The 24635-nt window shown below is 39.5% G+C and overlaps 1 protein-coding gene across 1 annotated transcript in view; it reads right to left on the bottom strand.

Moving 5' to 3' along the window:
- Positions 1 to 24635, bottom strand: part of LRRC2 (leucine rich repeat containing 2) — a 75688-nt gene that overhangs the window by 28702 nt on the left and 22351 nt on the right. The window contains exons 3-5 of the mRNA XM_089512032.1: positions 21050 to 21257; positions 14217 to 14373; positions 8317 to 8453 (exon numbers count right to left, since the gene is read on the bottom strand). Of these exons, the coding sequence (XP_089368158.1) occupies positions 8317 to 8453; positions 14217 to 14373; positions 21050 to 21257 (502 nt within the window). The remainder of the gene's footprint in view (positions 1 to 8316; positions 8454 to 14216; positions 14374 to 21049; positions 21258 to 24635) is intronic.

Genomic DNA, 24635 nt, shown 5'->3' with positions numbered 1-24635 from the left:
TTTCTCATTTGGTTATTTTATCCATCAGACTACTGGTTTCTTAAAGTGATAGGCTGTATCTTCCCTCCTCTGATCTTTCTCCAGGTTTCTTCTTGTCTTGAAGCTGTTTCTCAGTGGATGTAACAAGGGCGCTTGAAGCTCAATATGTCTAAGATGGAGCTTCTTGTTTTTCCACCAAAGCCTACCATTCAATATTCCTTTTCTGTTCTTGTTGACGATATCTCTTTTCAATCTGTGCAGGAAACCCGCAGTCTTGGTTTCATTTTTGATTCTTCCCTGTTGTGCATCCCCAACATAGAGGCTATAACCAAGGCATGTAGATTCTTTCTTTATACTATTGCTAAAATCTAACTGTTTATTTCAGCCTCCAATGCCAAGATCTTGGTCCATGCCTTAGTAGTTTCACAACTGAATTTTTATAACCTCCTGCCAGTGGGGCTTCCTCTTTCTCATCTCTGTGCTTTTATTTCTGTCCAGCATTCAGCTGCACGCATCATCAGTTCTGCTCACCGCTATGACCATATTTCTCCTTTATTGTCATCCCTCCACTGGCTGTTGATGACTTTTAAAGCCCTGCATGGGTTGGTTCCTCCTTATTTATCAAAGCTTCTTTCCCCTTACCTTCCCATTCATGCCCTCCCTTCTGGGAATCAAGGGCTGTTGTCCTAGCCAAGAACTTTCACTTCTCCAAACTAGACCCACCCCTTTTCACTGGCCACTCCTGGAACCTTCTTCCCTCCCAAGCATGGTTCATCAACTCTTCACCCAGCTTTAAAGCTGAGTTCAAGGAGTTTATTGCACATGCCTCTGGAACAGGCCTGTTGCATTACAAAAGGAGGCATGAAACACAGGAAAACAATGATGACAATGACAGAAGTTCTCATCGCGTTCCGCATGCATCCCAGAGGGGGCAATTTTCAGGAATGTTTCTAAACAGTTCCTGAAAATCGCCTCCTGGGGAATGCATCCTGAACATGATGAGAACTTGCAGCGGCGTTCTCCTGTGCAGTAAACTGCATTCTATGCCGCCTTCCATTTCCATCACGCCCCCTTTTGTAATGCGACAGACCTGTTCCAGGGAATGTGCGATAAATTACAAAGACAATATTGTTCAGGAAAGCATTCCCAGATATCACATGATTGTCATCCTATGTTTATTTTTATTTGTTGATTGCTATATTTTATTATTTAAATGTTAATATGTATTAATATGTATTATGTCTAATTATTTTTGTAGAATGTACGCCATAGGCAGGTTTATTTTATTTTATTCTGTTTTTTTAACTGATCATATGTACAGCACTGTGTAAATATACAGCACTTTATAAATAAAGTTTGATGATGATGATGATGATGATGATGATGATGATGCAAGACATGTTTAAAATGAAAATGGATTTGAAACCAGAACTGTTCTTACTTGGTATATCAGAAGATCAGATCAGGGATACAAGTTATAAGTGATACATTACATGATTTTGGCAGCAAGGCTGCTTTATACTACTAAATGGAAAAGTATAGAAATTGCAACGAAAGATGACTTGGTATTGCAAATTCTTGAGATAGCAGAAATTGACAGATTATCTACTCTGATCAAACAGAAATAATTTTTTTCAAGGACTGGGAACTATATTTATACATTTTATAAAAAAGAGAGAAGTAAGACTATACTTTGGGCAATAATATCGCAGAAGAGTATGAAAATTTGATATTTAGGTCTTTGGTTTAGAAGTGCAGGAATTCAAGTATATAGTATGTGGGTTGGTATTGTTTGGGTACAGAGGCTATGGGTTGTTTTGGTTGTGTGTAATGTAATGTGCGATGCAATGTGTAATGTTTGTGTAATAATATAATAAAGGTATGGGGGGGAGTCTTGGATGGGCTGTACATATCAAAGTATTTTCCAGTGAAATTAAAGTTATTTATCATTGCTCAACTTTACTGAGTTGGTACCCTGTTTTTTAATGTGAATTTTCCTTTTAAAGGCTTTTATTAACATTGCTACAATTCTATGTCACACTGGGGTAGAACTAAGCCTATAAAGGTTTCATCCCAGGGTCTAATTTCAATTTTGGGAAGTCTTGAGGGCCTCATTCCACATACTAAGGACACAAAAGGGGACTGAAGACAGAATAGATAGAGCAAAGCTAATGGAACAAACACAGTGGTAATTCTCACTAGCCTGACCACTTTTCCACCAAGTGGAACAGCTCAATGCATGGCTACTCAGGAGCAAGTCCCAATGCAGCAGCTTTCTTTCCACAAACACAGCTCAGTTCCATACAACTGTTTTGCTGTCAGCAAACCACAGTTCAGTTCTGTGGAGCATATTTAAAATTTAAATTATTTCAATAACTTCTGTGAAATCACTGATCAGATATAAAAGTAGAATAATTCTGCAGGCTAGATCAAGACACCTGTGAATCTCTTTTGGCTGACTGGGTAGAGGTTCTCCACTCTTGCTGTAAAATGGATGTGGGCAACTATGCTCCTCCTGATGTTTGGACTTCAGTTTCCATAATCCTACATTTTTAGCTGGAACTAGTGACAGGAGCTCACCTCATCATGCAGCACTTGGCCTCAAACTGCCATCCTTCCAATCTTCTGATGGTCAGAAATGGCATGTTAACAACTAAGCCACCACATCCAAGCAAGGAGCAAGTGACATTTATCCACTGGTTCTCACTGAGGCTATGATCCAGGTTGGTCCCTATGCCTTTTTCTACCTAGGAAAAAAGTCTCAATTGTTCTTACTTTTGTGTAAGGGAAAAAAGAAGGGATTTAGCTGCAAGTGACATACTAAACATTTTATTAGACCCATGGATATGTCATAAAGTGATGTGGTACAACACAGAATTTTATCACTTGCCACCCATTCAATGGCACTATACCATGAGCCACAGGAAATCTATTCCCAGAAACACCCAGACAGTATGATCAGTGCCCCTGAAAGATGTATTATGTGGGAAGCTCTAGTTAAAAATGTTATTTTGGCCCTAGAGCTGCCCCAATGCCCCCCTGTTATCTTGGGCACTCTGTTGTGATGCTTGGTGGCTATTCATACGGACGTCCTACCATACTGGCCAGTACCGATGCTGCTAGTGCAAGCTACTTGCTCTGAGGTCAAAACAAAGCACCTAGCAATAAGCACCTCATTTTGACCTCAGACCAAACAACTCAGTAGTGCCAGTAACCAGCATTACAACACAGGGTTCTGGATCTTCCAGGAAGACCTAGAGCAAAAGGTGATTTTAAAAAAGAACATTTTTGAGGATGTTACACCTCAGGTTCACCCTGTGTTGAACTGGCTGAATGTCATCCAAACAGTTCACATCAGTTCATCCCAGAAACAGAGATTGGTCCATGGGTCATCCAGGCAGGTCAACATGGAGATGACATTTTAGTTGGTCCATGCAGACAACCCCATGACATTTGCAAAGACACTCATTATTGCTCTCAGGAAATGTTCTAGTTGGTGGGGGGGGGAGACATTTTTTGTCAGTCATACAATGTTGTGATAATATCCTGGGAGAAGACAGTTTGCCTCAGAAGTGCCTAACAACTTTTTATTTCCCATGCCAAAATATGACAACTTGGAAAAACTCAAGAGGTCATTTTCAGAGGTGACTAAAATTAGCCTTTGAATGTTCTGAATCTGTAACAAAAAGCACATTTGTCAGAAAGCACGCTTGTCTTTAGCATGTCTCTCATCCATGGTTTGCATTACATAAGGGATGCATTCCAGACTAAAAGGTCCCGAGGTGCACAGATTATACACAAAGCCTCATCACAACACAAATATATTTGCTGAAAAATGTATACTACTGATTGAAGTGGGCTTACAACTGTAGCTAGGCTGAATTTTCAAACAGCCCTTGTATGACAAGAAGCAATTATTCTGAGAATTAAAACATTTGATGCAAGGATCCAAAAGCTTGATTCATAAAGCTGTCTTACAGTTTTGTTCTTTAAAAAAAAAAACCAACTATCAGCATCCTTGTAAAATTTGTGTTGCCTTCCCTGAGGAAATAGGAAACAGAACAGCAGTTCTGTCACACATACACACCCTGTACATTTGTTAGGCTTATCTGGCACTGTTTCAGAAATGATTGCAGAGACAACAAACACATTCTACAACATTTTATTTGGCTGAAACCCCATGCTTGGCAACTAAAAACTGTTAGCATTAAATCAAGAAGCTTTAGACAAAAGAGAATGCCAAGATACTGCTACAAGTCAACAGGAGCCTAATAAACCAATTATGCCACAGCAAATGTTATGAATACAGTTTTAAGCAGACTATTTGAGCTAACAGGGTCTAAGGACTTTATCACACAACCCCTGTTCTTGCTGCAATTGCATTAAGGAAAGAAAGTGTATACATAAGGGATTGAGAGTGCAGCCTTTCATTAGTGCAACTGGGCTTTTGCTGGTTCCACATGCTCTCCTCAACGCTTGTCCTTAACCACACTTCCCTGCCCTATGCTCTACCAAGGGTACATGTGTGTGTGCATGTTTTAACACAGTTTTGGAGTCGTGCTAATGCAGTTTAACAAATAAAAGAAAGTAAAAGCAAGAAATGACTGCTTTGGAATTGTGAAGAGGAAGGGGAAGACACTGACATCACATAACCGTGCAATCCCAGAACAGTTTACTTCACCTGTGGACTAGAACTATACCGACACAATTGGAAGCTTATGGATGGGTTTTTCTTGCTAATGGCAAGATGAGGGCTAACCACAATTGGAAGATAAGAGGGAGACGGCATCATGTAACAAGTATCACCAAAGACGCTTTAAATGAATGTTTATAATGGTTTAAAAGCCACGTGTGTCCTAAAATCTAAAAGTTCTAAATCACTTATGCAATTCACTCCCCCTGCCCTTCTATCTAGAAGGATCAGATGGTGAGGGGAAGAATGTTGTTTGAGATGCAGAAGAGTTGCTGTCAGACACTGTGGACTAGGAGTGAAGAAACTGCAGGCTGCATGTAGCCTCCAAAATTGTTTCTGCAGCCCGTGAGAGAAACCTCAGCACAACCCTAAAATAGAGAAATGGGAAGTAATTTTACACAAACACACAGGGCCTGTTTTAAGCCCAGGAGAGGTCTTGATTTCCAGTTTACTTCCTGGTTTTAAAGGGGTCTCTCTTGTGCCCAAACAGGTTAAGGAGGCCCCCAAAACCTGATAAAAACATTCCTCCACAGTTCCTAGGTTGAGGGAGCTATTAGAAAAAAGCATTTCCAAAAAATATCAGGGGAACAGCAGAGGGTACAGCCCTTCAAGGTCCAATGGGAGACCAGTTGGAGGCTCCTAACCTCCAACAGCTGCCTACCACTTCTGTTATGTCTCTATTTTAATGCCCCCATTTTCATCTCTCTGCAGCCATATCTCTGAGCAATGCACTTTTTCAGCATTGCTAACAATACACTTTTTAACTAAAAATGTTAGAGATTTATCCTGGCAACTTCTGTATGTGAAGGGTCCCCCAACATGCAGAGGGGGAAGGAAGGTTGCAGGTCAAAAGCCTTATGCCTTTTTGAGTGAAGAACAAGGATATGCAATAACTGGGATTGTTTCTATACATTGTGCACATCTAAGAAGCTCTCAAAATGAGTGGGCACATCCAGTTATCAGAAGAGGAACCCAAGATTGGGATGTTTTTCAAACTGAAATATATCATTTTCTTTCATGAATGGGTGTGGTGCCAGATCTTCAGGGCTGGGGCCTGAGTCTCCAGTTTGCTGGGCCATCTCCAGTCAGGAGATGAGGCCGCATATGTTTTACTTTTGGCAGCCTCTGCTCCAGGCAAGAGGAAACGACTAGATACAAACTCCCAGCACAGCCACTAAAGGAGTAGCTTGCTACAATTTACAAGACTTTATTGATATGTTGCTGCAACTTGCACAGGTTATCGAGAGGGAATTTGTATTTATTTAGTTAGCTTTCGCCTTCCAGTTGTTGTAGCACCAGGACTTAGTATCCATTCTATTTTGCATCCGCCTTCTGGTTAGAAGCATGTAGGCTACATTGAATGTTCCTTCTCCCTTCCCCCTAATTGAAAAGGAATAATGCTCTCATTTTGTTTTGATCTGGGAACAGACCCTTGAGCTGAGATTTCTCTCTTAATTTCCATCAGGAAAATATATTTTCATTTTGTGTGTGTTTGAATGACAAGCTGTGAGCAACTGCAATTGATACCTAATGCATAATGCTTAATGATATTACCAGGTGCCATCTCTAGGTCTCAGGTTTTGGCTTAGAAATTCAGGGTCAGATTCAGGGGGAGGTGGGACAGGGAGAGATGAAAAGACACTGATACCATGGAACTTATTGCTTGGCTTATTACTTTGGTTTACCTCTCCTGGTTTAAATTTCAATTTGGGCTGCATCCTGATCTTATCAGAAAGCTTTTGCTGCTGAATTTGCCACTCAGATAAAGCCCCGGTGCATCCCCACTTCCAGGAGCGCTCTGGTGGCCATTTTCTTAAACTGGAAAACTCCCGGATCCGAAAAGAGCCACATGGAGTGCTCCTGGAGGCAGGGATGCACCTGGGCTGTATTCAGGCAGCAAATTTGGCAGCAAAACCCTTCTGATAACATCAGGGTGGAGCCTGAATTGAAATTTCAACTGCGAGAGGTAAGCCAAATTAATAAGCCAAGTGATAAGTTCCATGTGTCATTGGCCCAATACCAGACCTACCACACAAGAAACCTATCACACTTGAGTACTAATGATACAGGAGTGCATTTAGGAGCTTGTTGATGAGTTTTCCTTGTCAGTGACAGTATGTACACTAACAAAGCTTGGAGAGCAAGACAGCAATTGGACTGAGATGGCCTCAGGCAATAAGTATTGTAAAAGGCACTCTTTCCCAACTTTAGTGGTAGTTTAAAAGCTACATGTGATAAGGTCCTACAACTGTGGAGGCCAGGGTTTGAATCCTTACTCAGCTGGGGAAGCCCATTGCATGACATGGGGCAAATCACACTCTCAGCTCAGAGGAAGGCAATGGCAATCTTCTGAACAAATCTTGCCAAATAAACCCCATGATATGTTCACCTTAGGGTCACCATGAATCAGAAATGACTTGAAGGTACACAACAACTCTGCCCTTCCCATGACCATACCTAGGCAGCCATGTAACCTACCCAGTTAAGTATGCACATTTAGTCCTATTACAGAGCTGAAAGGTCCTAGCTAAGCCACCTCTGTATTCTTCTGAAGACTGTCACTCTGCCTCAATGAATTTCTGACAAACTTTCTGCTGCTGATAGCAGTCTAGGAACCTAACCATTCACTCTGAATATGCCACATATTTGTAGTATGACATTTCATGGATCCATCCAATTGTATAATTTTGCTTTATATGGCGGGAAGCCATTTCCACTATTAGCCCTGTACAATTTGCTTTATGAGAATAAAGGTACACTTTTATATACAAGCACAAGCAGAGCTGTAATACAGTGTATATGTAAACAGACACAGTATGTTCTATCCTGTTTTAACAATCATGAAGCTTTTCAGTTAGTGTGGATTCTAAAATCCCATCGTTAAAATGTCTTTCTATCACAGCATATATTTGTGAAAATTTTGTGGTGTTGTTGTTGTTACTGTTATTATTGTTATTTTATTTATGTATGTATTTACTTACTTACTATAGGCTGAGTATCCCTTATCTGAAAATCAGAAATCCAAAACTGTCCATGTGAGTGGTTGAGATAGTGATGCCTTTGCTTTGTAATGGTTCAGTATACACAAACATTGGGCCCGAACAGACAGGCCAAAATAAAGCTGCTTCGGGTCACTTTGGAGGTATGCTGTTTAAATGATGCATGTGTCCTAAGAGACACATGACAAAGCCATGCTCCAGTCCTAAGGACTAGAGTGCAGCTTTGGTGCAGCTTCTGGCCTCTTAAGATGTGTGTGTCATTTAAACAGCATACTTCCAAAGTGACCTGAAGCAGCTTTATTTCGGCCTGTCTGGGCCTTTTGTTTCATTTGCCAAATTATTAAAAATACTGTGTATAAAATTACCTTCAGGCTATGTGTGTAAAGTGTATATGAAAAATAAATGAATGTCATGCTTAGACTTAAGTCCCATCTCTAAGAAATCTCATTATGTACTTGCAAATATTCCAGAGTCAAAAAACAAAAACAAAAACCCACCCTTCTGGTCCAAAGCATTTCAGATAAGGGATATTCAACCTGCATTATTGTTGTTGTTGTTGTCTCTGTGAATTAAAATATGGTTTTTTTTTTAAAAAAATCTCAACAACCCAAATTTATCATACCAAAAGTGATGTCAAGGTCTTACTTCAAATGGGAGTTCTGCTAGTTCTAGATTTCCAGATAAATCCAGCTTTTCCAGATTTTCACAGTCTCCCAGTTCTGGTGGAATACTCTTCAAGCGATTGAAGCTCACATTCAGCTCCTTCAGTTTCTTTAAACAACCTATCAAAATAAATTATTAAATTATCTAAAATCAGCTGAACAGTCATTCAGTTGACTACAGGAGGCACAGTCACTCTAATAATGAGGGGGAAATAGATATGATATGAATCTGTGCATTTTTTTAAAGTATTACTGATTAAGATTATTGCCCAGACAATACAAGAAGACAGAGTGAACTGAACCACACCTGGGACAAGGTACAAGGCTGCAAGAGATCTCTTGTATTTTTACATTCCATTCATGATCTGATTTGGGCAGAACTTGTGGAAAACTTTCTGGACTACAACGTCCTGAATCCCTTAGCCAGCATAACTACTGCCCACACTGGCTGAGTGGTTTGGGAAGCAGCAATTTGTAGGTAAGAAAGACTTTTGCTACCAGCCAGAAACATTTATATGTGGATGATACAAGTGTGTGTGAGATAGAGAGGGGATGATGTAAGAGAGAGATTGTATATGGCTCGATTCCTGTTTGGTATAGCTTGTAAAATAGCTGCTCAGTAATCATGCCTCTTGATTTAAGATCATTTTCTCCCATTAAAGTCAATGGGACACAATGAGATTGAACTGAAACATTTCAACCTTAAATGGTTAGTGGCTATGAATATCTTTGTGTATAGGGCATAAATTAAAGAATTAAACAACTAACGTCTTTTTGTACCTTCAGAGACAAGAGCAGAAGCAGTTAAAGCAGTAATGAAATCCGGTTTCTGTGATAATTTCATGCCTGAGAATATTTTACTTTTAATTAGTAGCTACAATGCCATCCCAGTCAATCCAAAGACATGATTTATTCTCAAATTTGCATCTTCCTCTTTTTACAAAAAGATTATTAAACACATTAAAACCAGTAATGAAACTACAGCTTTTAATTTTTAATAGGCAATGGCTGTTATCTTTGTGGAAATGCAACTCCATAATATGGAAAAGCTGCATTAGTGTTCCTAAGTGGCTGTTAAGGAAACTGTAAGTAGAGATAATTATAAACCTAGTTTTATAACCTAAAGACTTTTTGAAAAGGAAACAGTCTTATCATTTATGCTAATAATTGGCTGTTGCCTGCCTATTACCTATGAACATTTCTAATGCCCCCCGCCCCCGCCCCCCCCGCAACTACTATTTGCTGACTTCTGTGATGTCAAGGGAAGTTACAAACCATTTAATGTAAAGGTTCTAGAAGATGAGTCATATGGAGAAGAATGTATCTTCTGTGAACAAAGAAGAGGTCAACTAAGGCTAGGAAAAGTCTTACACAGGATGAAACACAGGATGAATTTTAGTATGCAAAGAGATCTAGTTGAACTGTGTAAAAGAAGTTATAGCATTTGGTTTTGTAAACTTGGAAATCAAGACTGTATGAATACCCATGGAAATGTCAAACTTGTGGGTATGGCGATGAGGTGACCCATTCAGTTTTAACTATGGCCCTTGAGGGACTAAGGCAGAAGGAAAGATGTTGCCTAAGACCAAAGGGTGGGTGGACCATATGGATGGTGGAGGGACTTGTAAATGTAGTGTGTGTAGGCTGGAAATCAGGAAGGGGATATTATTAAGTGCCTGAGAGCTTCCTTGTGAGGCTGGGGTGTTAACCAGTGTTATAATAACACTGCCATTCATTCAGTCATTCATTTTTATTGTATATTTTCATAACATTATTTGGTTATACTATTCAAATATTATATCTGTTTACAATATTATAAACAAAACTTTTCCCTTCAGCTTCTTTGTTCTTTTTTTTTTTCAAGAGTGGAGAACATTTTTATCTCCCCCAAATACAATGGAACACAGGTGAAGATTATCTTTGGCATATCTCTTCAGTAGTTTCATTTCATTTTTCTTTTTGGCTGGTATCATACATATAAACTGAGTTCTCTGCATTGCACCATATCAATTGTTCTCTCCATTTATTAATCTCTGGTCTATCTCTCCTCTCTAGGAATCAGCTCCACCACTTTAGCCCTTCACTCTCCAAACACTGTTACTATTGTATTTCTTTGTCCTACCTCCAATTGTACCTATAGTTCCACACAGTCAGGATCCAGCCTGCCATAAATGGAAAGGGACTGTCTGACCTTTTTACTCCACACCTTGAACGTAACCAAAAAAAAGGTGCGGAAGTACCTCTGGCTACTCAGACACTCCATTCATTGGAGGAAGTAGCCCACGTCTATGAAAGTTTATGCTACAATGTTTTTCACTCAGTCTCAGAGGTACTACAAGATTCCTTTCCACCTATGTGACCGCAATTCTAGGGCCTCCCACTGTGGTTTAAACTGGATCATGATTCCAAATGAATCGGTTTCAACGACCATGGTTCCCACTTAGTTCGAATCGCTGAAGCGATTTGGAAGGAGGGGCCACGGTTTTTACCCATTTAAACCCATGTCAGAAAGATGCTGGTAAAATGGGGTTGTTTTTTGGGCTGAATCAATTTATTTAGAAATAAATTGATTCAGCCCAATTGGGAAGCAGGCGGATTTGAATCGGATTCGAATCCGCCCTGTTTCCCACTGGCAACGGCTTCCCCGGCCTTCTGGCCATACCTCCATGCCTGCTCAGTCCTCCGTCCTCCTGGCCTGCCTCTCTCCTTCTGCCCCGGCTTCTCCTCCACTCCCGGCCTACCAGTATGGCCAGGAGGACGGAGGGAGACATGGCGAGGAAGCCGCAGCTGTCACTTCCTGCACCAATTCTTGAAACCAGCGCAAACATAATGGGGACCACTCTTTGCTGAACCGGTTTCAGGAATCAGTTCATGAAGCGAATCAAGAGATAAGTGGGAATTGGGTCTAGGATTTCTGCCTATGTGAATGCAAAGTATATTCCAATGAATGGTTTTATGAGCTCCCTAATGCTACAATTAACTCTACCATGCAAAATACATCCCATTTAATCTGAATCTTGGCTATTCCAATGGAAATAAAGATTTGAAAAGAACAGATGTGCTTAAAGCGCTTTGAAACTTGTGGCTTTTACAAGCACAGGACTCAAACATTACTGGAAAAAATATACCCAAATTTAATTAGGAGTGAACAGTTCATCTGCTGTAAGCTATCAATTTTTCAAGAGGCCTCTCTTCAAGAGTGTGAAAAACACAAAACAGTTGTACAGTTTATGATACTAACTGCCCTCCTCATTTTTTATATAGCAAGTTATATCTCAAGAATTCATGTTGTGTGCCACCTCAAAAAACAAGGCTACTTTTAAAAAGAAGAGAACTTCAGGTAGAATCTAATTTGGGGGAAGGATTTGATTTTTATTCAATTCTCCACTGCCACCTTGTGGAACACTTAAACTCATTAAACTTGTTGGTTGATTTCATCCCAAAGATCAAAATGCCATTAAAGAAAGCTTGTTTTTTCTCCATAAATGAATCCTTATCCCTTGTTTATAGTTTCTAATGCATTTAGTTTCTAATGCATACCTTGGTGTCAGCTAGCAATTACATTTACAAAACATAATGTTCATAAACAAATAAATGGGAAATCTAACCTGGCAGTATGTTCTAAAAAACAATTAGCAGAGAAAATGAGAGGCAAATCTCCCTGATGATCTGGATTGTTTTTTTTTAAAATGTGTCAAATCTACAAAGACAAGTATACTTTGATTCTATTTCATTCCTGTTTTAAGTGAATTAGCTTGCCTTATGTCTAAAAGAGTTCTAATAAATGAGGCTTTTTAAATTGGAAAAAAAAAACACATAACTATCTTGCTTGAAACTCGGAGAAAAATCCATAGTGGGTATACCAGAATCTTTTGTATTCTAATCTCACTAGGATCCTATAATTTATTAAGCTTTTTTTAAAACCAATTTTAACTGTCATTCAGTGTCTCGTGTATTACATTAATTGACTTGGATATCCTTTTGAATAATTTTTAGAGAATTTTATGTGTGAAATTTTTTAAATTGTGATTGTTAAAAATCAGTGATCCCAGACTTGGAAACACTAAAAAGTCAAAAGATTTCACTTATATCATCCACATGTTTCAATTTTTGTTGTTACTACTACTGCTACTGATGTTATATGCCTTCAAATTGTTTCTGACTAATGGCTACACTAAGAGGAACCTATCATGAGGTTCTCTTGACAAGATTTAATCAAATGAGGTTTGCCCTTTTTTTCTGAGGCTGAGAGAGTGTGACTTGCCCAAGGCCACCCAGTTGGTTTCCACAGCTGAGTGGGGCTTTGAAGCCTGGTCTCTGAATCCCAATCTAATACTCAGACCAGTACACTACCCTGTACCACTTAGTCTGGAACCATTTAGCCTGGAAAAAGTAAACACACTACTACTGGTTATTTTTTGGGAAGCATAACTCAAGCATTGATTGATTCCAGCAGAATACCACTTGGATGTGTACTTGAATACGTATTACATTATGGCTTACAATGCACAGTAAATTTTACAATGAAGTGAAGATACGATGGAAAAGAACATACTCCTTTACTGACACTACCAAGCAGTACTTGAAAGTCTTCCTCTACTGCAAGGGTATTTCCTTGTTATCTGCCATTTTCAAAGATCCAAAGATCTATAGCTAAAGTAAACCATTTCAGACAATAGATTATCAAACAGGTCACCATCCCATTGAAATATGACACAGTGCAGATGGACATCAATCTGATGCTCTCATTAGCTAACGGGTATAATATACACAGTATATGGAATTGGATTTTCTTTATCTGCGCTCTGTTATTTTCAGTAGAATGTCTGATATCTGAATGCACATTCCACTGAAAGTAATGCAGTGCAAATGGACAATGTTCATATTCAGATACGTATATTTTTGTTGTGTTGTTGTGTGCCTTCAAGTTGCTTCTCACTCACTGCAACCCTAAGGCAAACCTATCACAGAGTTTTCTGGGCAGGATTTCTTTGAGGGTGGTGTCTTCTTCTGAGGCTGAGAGAGTGGAATTTGCTCAAGATCACTCAATGGGTTTCAGTGATCAAGCAGAGAAAGGCTGATCTGGGGGTGGGGGCCTTCAAATGACATATGTCCCCGGATCACACAGCGGCCACATAGAGGCTACATCAGGGCCACCTATCGCAACCCAAACCTGGCCACAAAAGGAGTGGCTTCTTATCACTCCTTTTCACAGCCTGTTCAGGACTGCAGCAGTGGCTGCCGTTGGGGCCACAGCGTCTGGTTGCCGTGGTCCCACGGCAGTCTTGTGGCAGTCCTGTGGCAATCTGGCTGCTCCTTTTGCCCATCTGCTTTGCCCCTATAACACCATGCTTGCTCTCAATATATATATATATGATGTGTATATGTTTCAGATGCTTATATGAACACAAAAGTCATCACCTTGCATTGCTTGCAGTGGTATATACTTTTAGATGTTCAGTGAGCTCTTGGTATCCTCTGTGGTTCAGGACTTGTGAACATCAAAATAAAGCTCAAGTCCCATTATATACAATGGCATAGTAAAATAGTGTTCCTTATATAAATTGGTGAAATCAAGGTTTGTGTTTTGGAATATTTTTGTTGAATATTTTCAAACCTTGGATGGTTGAATCTGTGGTTGCAGAATCCATGGATACGAAGGGTTAACTGTACATTTTAAAGTACAGAGAGTCATAATGTGCCCCAGTTATTCCTCCCCTCTCTTTGTGAACAACTTTGCACCTTCTCACAAAGGAATGTGAAAAATGAGTTGAAAAGTAAGTGCACTGCAAAAAAAAAAAAAAAAAAAAAGCACAAAGCCCTGTTTCTCAGGTAAATTCAGTTCAGTTTTCCATATGACAAACAAACAACCAGAAAACCTACCAATTTCAACTGGAAGATCTGTGATCTGGTTACTGGATAACTCTAGTATTCTCAGTTCCTGAAATAAGGCAATGTAGTCTGGAATGGTTGCAATCATGGTATTGTTTATATGCCATTCTTTTAGATGTGTTTGTTCTTTCAGGGAATCTGGGAATTCCTAGGCAGAGAAAAATTCAGTCAGTAAGATTTTCCTTCTAAAAAAATAATTGATTACTTTTATTTAGAAGTTTATCGAGATATTTAGACATAAGCCAATGTAACCCAAAGTGCAATGAACATATTTTTCATTATCCTGGGCACACCTGCCCACATTTTGTAGAAAGATTTTAAGGAAGAGGTTTCATTTCACACATCTTTGTAACCATCTCCCACATTTCTCACAATATTTTCTGCTCCTGAACGAATAACATTAAATCACCACATTGCTTTTTAACATGCATACAAATAGAGGCACAGTTCTTTCCTGGTCTCTCTCTGCTTGCATATATTTTAAAGTAATAAATAGCAATAGTGACATTACTCTTAACACTAAAGATTCATATGTTTGTTATATTCAGGAAACTCAGGAGATATTAAAGATCTGTGATCAGCTCTCCCATCTCTCAATATTGGTGTGTCCCACTAACAAAAACCTGGAAATAGGTTCTGGGCTCTTCCAAACAGGTCCAAAGAAGAATGACTTCTCATGATGTAGCTCCTTGGTTTTGGTCAGGTTTTGTTGGTTGTTATTGCTTCCACATCTACACATTCCATTCATTTTAGAGGCTGTTTACTCTGTGTTATTGGATCTGCACTATGGTTCTTTCTGAATGCCTTATTTGTAAAAAGGTTTACTGAAGTGCTCCTATGGTTTCATGAGCAATTTTTTTCTCTTTCATAAAAAATAGAGTTATAGATTAATAGTTTAAAAGATACCTTTAACTGATGCACTATAGCACTATAATTTAAAAAATGGAGAAGAGAAGGGATATACTGTAATTATATGTCTTAGAATTTAAAAGAGACCTAATTGGAAATGGGAATGGAAAGTCACAGCTAGTTCTGGAAAATGACAGAAAATAATCCAGGACAACAGAAATGGTGTTTGGACATTTTTGTTAGTCAAAAAAAAAAAAAAAAACCAACAACACCTAAGAACTACAACAACAAATACAAGTTCAGTGGTGCAAGAGATTTACATTCTGAAGAGAGCCCACAGCAAAAGTATACCTATCTGCATCCCAACCCAGTTTAGGAGCCCTGAAATTGCCTTCAAGTGAAACAAGCAATCCAGTCACAGAAAATAACATAATAGTCATTGTCCAAATGTCATAAGATACTAGCATTTTAAACAAGGAACACTCACTTCAATGTGACTAGTGTATGTAGTTATTTCAGATAAAAAATATTCCTAGGAATGTGTCCAAATATAATGATTAGAGATCTGTAGGATTACTTTCTTTGAACAACTAGAAGTTACGACAAGCCTTTTTTAAAAAATGAGTTCCTGTCTCTTGTTGTCAGAACACTGCAATAGAAATTATTGTATCTCTTCCTAATAGGTCTAGAGAGATTGATATTTTTAAAGAGACTAAATGAAGAAAGGAAGGTAAACAGAATGCTGTTTGTGATACAGTCTAGGAAGCTGGTGTGCTAGCTTTTTCGTCTTTAAAATATGAACTAAAATGACTTTTCATGAAAGTTAATATATCCTTCCTAAAAGGCACTAAAATAAATTTTATAGTTGAAAAAATAAATAAGAAATGGAAAATAGAGAAAAGCAGAAAAATAAATTGGAAAATCTGTGTAAAAGACAGTAGAAAACTTATTATAAATGGCTTTTCAGAACAATGCTTACTATCATACATATGGCTGTGCTTTGTCTGAGCCCAAGCTTATATGGCATTTCAGTGCTTGGTTTACAAACCAGTTTATGAAAGGAAGTGAAATTTACACAGACTTTCTTTTGGCTCTACTCTCCAATTCCCTCATGTTCTTCAGTAATCTTCAATCACTACACAAAAGCCAGCAGGAATTTGATAAATTGCTCCACAAAGACAAGCCACTAGAAAAGTCCAGTCTTCATCTTTAATAAAAAGACAATATGGAAACCCACTATATTTCCAAGAGCATTTGGAGGTAAGTCATACTGGATAATTCTTCTACCTGTAAATATATGATGAGTTGTCTTTATTGTCAGAGGGGAAACCATTCCTTGATATGGGCAAACTCCAAAACTAAGTTTGCCTATCCCCAAAAGAAGGATGTAGGCATAGGTTTAGGCTTATTCCATTTCTTTTTGTAAAAAGGGATTTAGAGCAGTCATAATAATTAGCATAAGAATATGGTCGCTTAGTGGTTAAGATGCCAATTCTGATGATCGGAAGATTAGAAGGGTGGCAGTTTGAGGCCCGACTACTGGACAATGTCATACTGCATGATGGGGTGGGTTCCTGTCACTAGTCCCAGCTTCTGCCAACCTAGCAGCTGAAATCCATACAAATGCAAGTAGATAAATAGGTACTACTTCGGTGGGAAGGTAACAGCATTTGGTGCAGTCATGCTGGCCACATCACCACCAGAGCAGTCCTCAGACAATGCTGGCTCTTCAGCTTAGTAATGGAGATGAGCACTGCCCCCTACAGTCATTTACGACTAGACATTCATGTCAAGACTACCTTTACCTTTTTAATAATTAACATAATTATAATTATGTTATGCAACACTTAAAGATGAAGCCTGAGACTCTGAATCATCATTGTAACTACAATACCATCATAGTTGGTATCCTTCTGGAAAGCCTGAGGAAATTAAGCATCGGGGGCACTGCATTCCAGTGGCTCCGGTCCTACCTCTTGGGCAGATTCCAGATGGTGATGCTGGAGGACAGTTGCTCTTCTAAAAGAGAGCTGACTTCTGGCATCCCTCAGGGCGCCATGCTATCCCCCATGCTGTTTAACATTTACATGAAGCTGCTGGGTGAAGTCATCCGGAGACATGAAGCAGTATTATCAGTATGACATCCAAATCTATTTCTCTATGTCTCCGACTGTTGCAGCGACTAAGGATGGCATCTCTCCTCTGAATGCCTGCCTTGGGTCAGTAATGGGCTGGATGAGGGAAAACAAACTCAGACTGAATCCAGAGAAAACGGAGGTGCTCGTGATAGGTACCCTAGGCCTGGGGAAGGAAATTTATCATCCTGTCCTTGACAGGGTCACATTTCCCCTAAAGGACGAAGTTCGCAGTTTGGGAGTACTCCTGGACCTGTCCCTACAATTGTCATCTCAGGTAGATGCAACAGCCAGGACTGCTTGGTACCAACTTCGGTTGATACGCCAACTGCATCCCTACCTAGACGGAAAGGACCTTGAAGCAGTGGTACATGCATTGGTAATCTCTCATTTAAATTTCTGTAATGCGCTCTACATGGGGCGACCCTTGTACCAAGTTCGGAAGCTTCAACTGATTCAAAATGCAGCAGCCAGATTAATTACTGGGTCGACAAGGTCTGACCATATAATACCAATCTTAAATGATCATCATTGGCTGCCAATCAGCTTCCGGGCACAATAAAAGGTGTTGATTATTACCTATAAAGCCTTATATGGCTTGGGCACGAGTTACTTGCGGGAACATCCTCGTCCTACATAATCCGCCCTGCACTCTCAGAATACCCAGGACGTACCACCTGGAAATACAAAAAACCAGGCTGGTGTCAACTTCCCAATGAGCTTTCTCCACAATAGCTCCCAAATTGTGAAAGTCTTCCAGAGGAGACCTGTCTGGCTGCCTCCTTGGAGGCTTTCAAGACAGTTCTCTTCCAACGAGCCTACCCACCTGACCTCATCTAAGAAATACTGTCCCATCCTACCTAACTAAGATTGGAACAACTCTATCCCATCACCGCCTAGAAAGAATTAGTTTGATTACTCTAATTAGCTTTGATGAAGCTTATTGTTTTTATTGTATTGTATTGTATTGTATTGACAAGATTTGTATATTTTTATCGGGTTGTAATCCCGCTTCGATCCACCTGGGAGAAGTGGGAAAATATAAATAAAATTTATTATTATTATTATAGTTACAACTGACAATGTCCCTCCCTACACATATAGCTGTATTCACAGCCTGGCAATGTCCCAACTAAAGCTTTTCCAAGGTTCTAGAGATCAGAAAGCTAGAAAATTATGTCTATAGCATGCTCCTACCCATGGGATGCCTTACAAACAGGCAGCTGGAGAAAACTCTTAGTGTCCTCAACAACTACTTGTCCCAAGGCACACCACAACAGAATATTTCTGAGTATGTCATTTCCCAGGGCCCCAATTTACAGTGTCCTGAAAACACTTTGGTTGGGGCACTGCCAGGCAGCAAAGCTATTTTTTGGTGTCTGAGAGCCTTTACAGACCGGCCTGAAAGAGTGGCCTGGGGACTGAGTCAGGGCGCAGCATCCTGACAGTGCACATCCAACTCCGCCCCCCAGGGTGCCCTGATGCCGTGAACAACTCCAGATGGTGCATGGCATCATGGCATGCCTCCGGCGCTGTGTCCAGATGTTGCAGCACTGAAGGGGAACCATATACCATGCTGCTGTGGCTATGGTGCCCTTCTGGGGATGCAAAAAGGAGCCTCTTTTTGTGGCTCATTTTAGCACCCTCGGAAGGCCAGATGGGGTTGTGGCATGAGATTGCCACGGTCCCAATCTGGCATGAAAAGGGCCGTGCCCTATATTCAATAGTTCATTACCATAAAAGTAAATTTTCAGTAGTTATGATACCTTACAGTTCATGATATAATTGTAATTCCAGAACAGGATGCCATCCAAAATATGTTACATACAATAGAGAATTTCAGTGTACCCTCCCCACCACATACACACAACACACAGTTACAGCAGTTTGCTAAACACCATAACTGTCATGATTTCATCCGAAAGAATCCTGAAATTTTGTATAATGCTTTGTAGTGTAACACTACAAACACTAATTATAATTCTCTGCTAGAGAGTTCTAGTGTGCCCCCCCTAAACACTCACAAAGTATAGCATTGGAAATCTATACCAGAGAATTCAAAATACTTTACCAGCCTACAAATCCAAGGATTCCATAGGAAGAAGCTATGATAGTTAAAGCAGTATTAAACTGCTATAACTGGGTTGTGCATGTACAGTCTGCCCTCTACATTCACAGCTTTGACTTTTGCAGTTTTGCTTATTTGCAGATTTGATTACAGTCGGCCCTTCTTATACACGGATTTTTTATACACGGATTTAAGCATACACGGTTTGAAAATGTTCCAAAAAAGTATAAATTTACCTTGATGTTCCATTTTTTATTAGGGACACCATTTTGCTATGTCATTATACTTAATGGGACTTGAGCATACATGGATTTTGTTATACACGGGGGATCTTGGAACCAAACCCCAGCGTATAACAAGGATCCACTGTAATATGTTCTCTCTAGGAACATCTATATCCTCCAGCACAACTCTGCTGGAAATTGACCATAGAGTTGTGCTGGAGGACTTAGAAATTACTAGAGAAAATGCTTCTCTAGGCATTTGTAGGTCTTCCAGTGTGATTCTATTGTCAATTTCTTCCAGATGTTGACCACAGAGCTGCACCGAAGGACCTAGAAATTCCTAGAAAGGTGTTCTCTCAGGTAAATTTTTTTTTTTAATTTATTTGTATTTTTCCACTTTCACAGGGCTCTGTGCCCCTAGCCCCAGTGAATGTGGAGTGTCACTTGTATATTGCAAAATATACAAATAATATAAAACAACACATCCATCCCAAATAGAACAAATTGCCAGGTACAATGAACTGTCATTATGCCAACATTTAAATACTGGCTAATTCTACCCCATGAAATACCTGGCAACAGAGAATCTTAACCTGGTGCTGAACAGGATAGTCTTGGAGACATATTGTCTTGTTGGGAGAACTTTTCATTAAACAAAGAGCAAAAAAAGGCCCTTCTTTGCTGTGCTGCTTAAGGGGAACCAGAGTGAGTATCAGCAGATGTCTAAAGATGCCAGGTTCTGATGCCTTTTATTTTAGCAGCATGATCTTTTAGCAGCATGAGTGTTATTATAACATAATTCCTTCCTATGATGCCTATTCTTTTCCTCCCTACCGGCAGGAGTAGCAATCCTAGTATGGAGAGAAGGCATGAATTCTTCCTGTGTGTGGGGGGAGTAGGTATTGCTTAGCAACTTTGGAAGGAATCATAGTGCAATGGCAGCTATGTTGCTAAACATAAAACGAAAAAGTCTCACTGAGTTCTTCACATCTTTTCTACTATAATGTGGTAAGGCATAGACAATAAAAGATTCATGAACCCAGGATAATTTGGGTTGCATCAATTCACGCCATGCCGCATCACCAGCAAGATGGACAGAAAAATATGAAAATGAAATAGTCTGAAGTTTATCTTTTCCCTTGTGTTTTGGGGGCTTCGGGGCTAAAATGGAAAACACAGTGATTTACAGTGAAAGAAATAAAAGTAGTGTCATATCCAGTGCAGTTATAAATGGTGAAGGAAGGAGTACACAACATGCTTCCCTACAGATGCTGATGAATGTGATGCTCCCATCATGTTTCACCACTGGCTGTGCTAGCTGTGAGTTGCTGGAGTTGTAATCCAACACCATCTAGAGAGCCACAAGTCATCCACCCCATACTATAACGTGAACATAAAATTAATGGCCAAATTATTCTAAGCCTACTTTCCATAGACACATCTACATATCCTGGTAATATTGAAAGACTTTGGCCAACATGATGATATAGTCATGTGATGAAGGCTGACATTGCCCAAATTTTGCACTCCATTCAGTTCTATACTTACTGTCCACTGTTCCCCTGACAGTTGAAAAATAAACTTGTTTCTTTTGTTCTCTGTTTCATTCAACAAGGCAATCTTCTTAACGAGGGGTGAGTTCTTTTCAAGAGTATCCAAAATTCTGTTAGTATCTATGAAACCATTATTCAGATATGCAGCTTGTGGAATGCCTTTTCTTCTGCATTCTAGCATAATGTCCCATTCTTGCCTTATCCTGAAACAGTACAAATGAAAACATTGCTCTTTTCTTTCTACCTCCACCCAACAACAACAGCAACAAAACCTTGCAATTACATCATGCATCAGTTCTCATATTATAACCGGTAGTATTTAATAGCACAAGAAGGGAGTTGTGGTTGCCTACAAAACACTGTCAGAAATAGGAATAGCACTGTTATATACTGTATGGAACTGTTGTTCTTTGGCTTAGGACAAAATACCCACTGAGTCTTCTTCAAGACATTCAAAAGTTGGGGCTGGGGGTTAATAACAGCTTCCCAAATCCGCCAAACAGTAGGTGGCCAACCACCATGTTAGACAGAGGATTCTAGAATCTGTAGTCCAAAAAGTAATTTTTTCATGCTCTGGCCTCCTCTTGCCTGTAGGGAACAGACACTGAGAGGAAGTACAACTTACTGTTAACGAATGTTGTAATGTTTACTAAGCTGCTATCCTAGGCATACTTACCAGATAATAAAACTTTTCACTTCTTCTTTTTCTATTGGGTGGATTTGGCTTTCCTGCGAACATCATGTGCCAATCTAGACTAGGTCAACTTTCCTTCTTGTCTTTCCTTCTGCTAGAACAATCATCTACCGCTGTATGAGTTGTAGCAATACGAAATTAGGAATTACTTATGCACGTGCTTCAGCTTACCATGAGATCTACTGAATGAACAGTGGCGTGGTACAGACGACCCAAAAAGGGTGGCCTCCCAGTGGCTGTTTTTCCACCGGAGGGAAGCTGCAGCCACCAAACCGCGTGGCTTCCCACCAGCGGAAAAAGAACCCACAAAAAGTAGTTTCTTCTCAAGCCATGGTGGCAGCATAACAGTGTGGCACTTACGTAACAATGGCGGCGCCCATGTATACAGGGCACTGCCATTGTTACGCCCTAGGCGCTCCGCCCCCCAGGCAACCCTAGCACGTGACGAGGGCATCAGAAAGGCCCATTTGTACTTGGCCAGTGTTACTAAAGGAAGAAGGGGATAATTCTGATCGCCTAATTCTAATTCTACTGATAGACCCCCTTTTTGTAACCCACCACTGTTACCCAAAGAAGAATAAGAACTACTGATAAACTGTCACCAATCAAGATGAACCTCCTGACCCATATCCTGGAACTAGGAGATTCTGAGCACTATTACAAATTTCTAGAAAATGCTTTAAAGTGCTTTGGATTTTATAGTCCAAAGCCCATACATAGATACATATAGAATGTAACAAACACCTTCTGCTCCTTCAGATCAGGTAGTGTTTGATTAACAATTCCCTTTAAGTAGAACAGACAAAACCAAATGCACATAATTAATCAAGGTGCGGGACAAAGAGATACATGTGTCCTGTTTTTCATCTGTTATAAAAGGAGGGCCATGAAACCTACTGAGTGATCTTGGGCAAGTCACATGCTCTCAGCCTTGAGGGAAGGCAATGGCAAGCTTCCTCTAAACAAATAATGCCAAGAAAACCCCATAAATGACTTGAAGGGACACAACAACAAATGTGATAATCTCATATAGCTGTGTTTTGTTTTAAATATAGTGTATATTTATGTTGTAGGTTTTTATTGTCTGCTACCTGGATGTGTTGTATATCATAGATGGTATGGAATGTTTTTAAAATACATTTTAACAACTCTCTCTCTCTCTCTCTCTCTCTCTCTCTCTCTCTAGCGCCAATAAGGTGGCATTCTTTGAAAGGAAAGGCAATACACACTCTCTATGCCTTTCCTTGCAAAGAATGCCACTTTAATGGCTACAAGGTAAACTTCTGTGCCATTAATAGGTCACACGACTGGGGAACTAGTGTAGCATCCAGGTACCTTTTATGTTCATTGGGGCACTCTTTTGGCACTACAGTAATGTTACATAGTAGTAATGCAGATTTAAATTGTCATAAAGCCAAAGGTCACCAACATAATACCTCTTGTTGAGAGTGACTTTGCTTGTGAAGTTACTAATGTAAACAGTAAAATATCACCAGTGCAGCAGGGAATTCATATAAGCAAGACAATGGCGATTTAGAGAGGTCATGCAAGTATTACTGTGAAAAGCAACAAAATGTCACTCTAATATCACTGAATAAAAATAGGCCCAAGAGAGTCATGCATGCAAGTTCTCTATAAGTCTTCAATAATCCAGTGTTGCTAATGAGATGCAAATGTTTTTGAAGAGATACTAAAAAGGGAAAGTAGCTAGGAGGTAAAGTACATGCAGAAACTTTAAACACAGAGAGAAAAAGATAGAGAAGTAAAGCAAGAAAGAACTCATACTGTACAAGATCAAGCAATGATTCAAAGCTCAGAATATTAGGTGTGAAAATTAATTTGATAAAGCAGGACAAGTCTTTAGTAATTTTCAGATGTCACAGTAAGAAGGGTTTACTTGAATCACCTCATCCAAAGAAAGAATAAATGAGGGGCTTATGATGCTGAAGGTTCCAGCATGGTATAGTGGTTTGAGCATGGGATTACAACTCTGGAGATCAGGGTTCAGTTCATCACTTGACCATGGAAACACACTGGGAGACCTTGGGTGAGTCAAACACTCTCAGCCCCAGAAAAGCCCATGATAGGTTCACCTTAGAGTCTCCATCAGAAATGACTTGAAGGCACAGAACAACAACAAGGTTCATACTGTATAACTTTATACACCAGCCATGCCCCCTTCTGGCCATTCACTGAACAGCCAAGTGAAGGGCCTTATAGACAGAAACCCTGGAAACCCTTTAAAGCCCCAAATGAAATTCAAAACCTCAGTTTAGGTGTTTTCACACATGAGACAGCCTCACAGAGACCTGGAGGTTCTCAGATTTAGCACTAGTGGTCCTCCACATTGCAGGGGATATCATGGTTATCAGCCTTCATATACTGCCATAGATGGCATTATTCTAGAAAACCTTATATGCGTATAGATGAAAATTCTTTTTGCAGTTCAAGAAGTCAAGGGATTAGAAATATTTTATTCTTTATGGTCTTAGAAAGATAGTTTGTCAAAATTAATTTGAGCTCTTATGGTGCTGTTAAATAAGCTTGGGCTTTTTGGTCAGTCAAATGCTGTTAAAAGTATGCTTTAACAGATACAATAAGATATAATTTAAGTTTCTCTTCTGACTGATGGAATGCATCTACTCATCATACAGTAGCCAAATTATCTTCAGCGGCATGTCAAATCCACCAAGAACTAATTGTAACTCATTTTTTATCTTGCCCTTTTATTCTTTGGTGCCATAGTTATTAGTAATATTTTCATTAATTTTAACTTATTTTATTGCATTTTAGATATATAGATGGCACATGTTGTTCACTTGAATGTTGGTTATTTACTATAACAGTAAAGACTGAATTGCATTAACAGATCTAACAGACTTTCAAG

This window comes from Sceloporus occidentalis, unplaced genomic scaffold, assembly GCF_023333645.1.
Source record: "Sceloporus occidentalis isolate IW3139 unplaced genomic scaffold, rSceOcc1.0.p SCAF_1, whole genome shotgun sequence".
Taxonomy (NCBI): Eukaryota; Metazoa; Chordata; class Lepidosauria; order Squamata; family Phrynosomatidae; genus Sceloporus; species Sceloporus occidentalis.
Note: the sequence above shows the minus strand (reverse complement) of the source record. Positions and strands in the feature narration are given on the sequence as shown.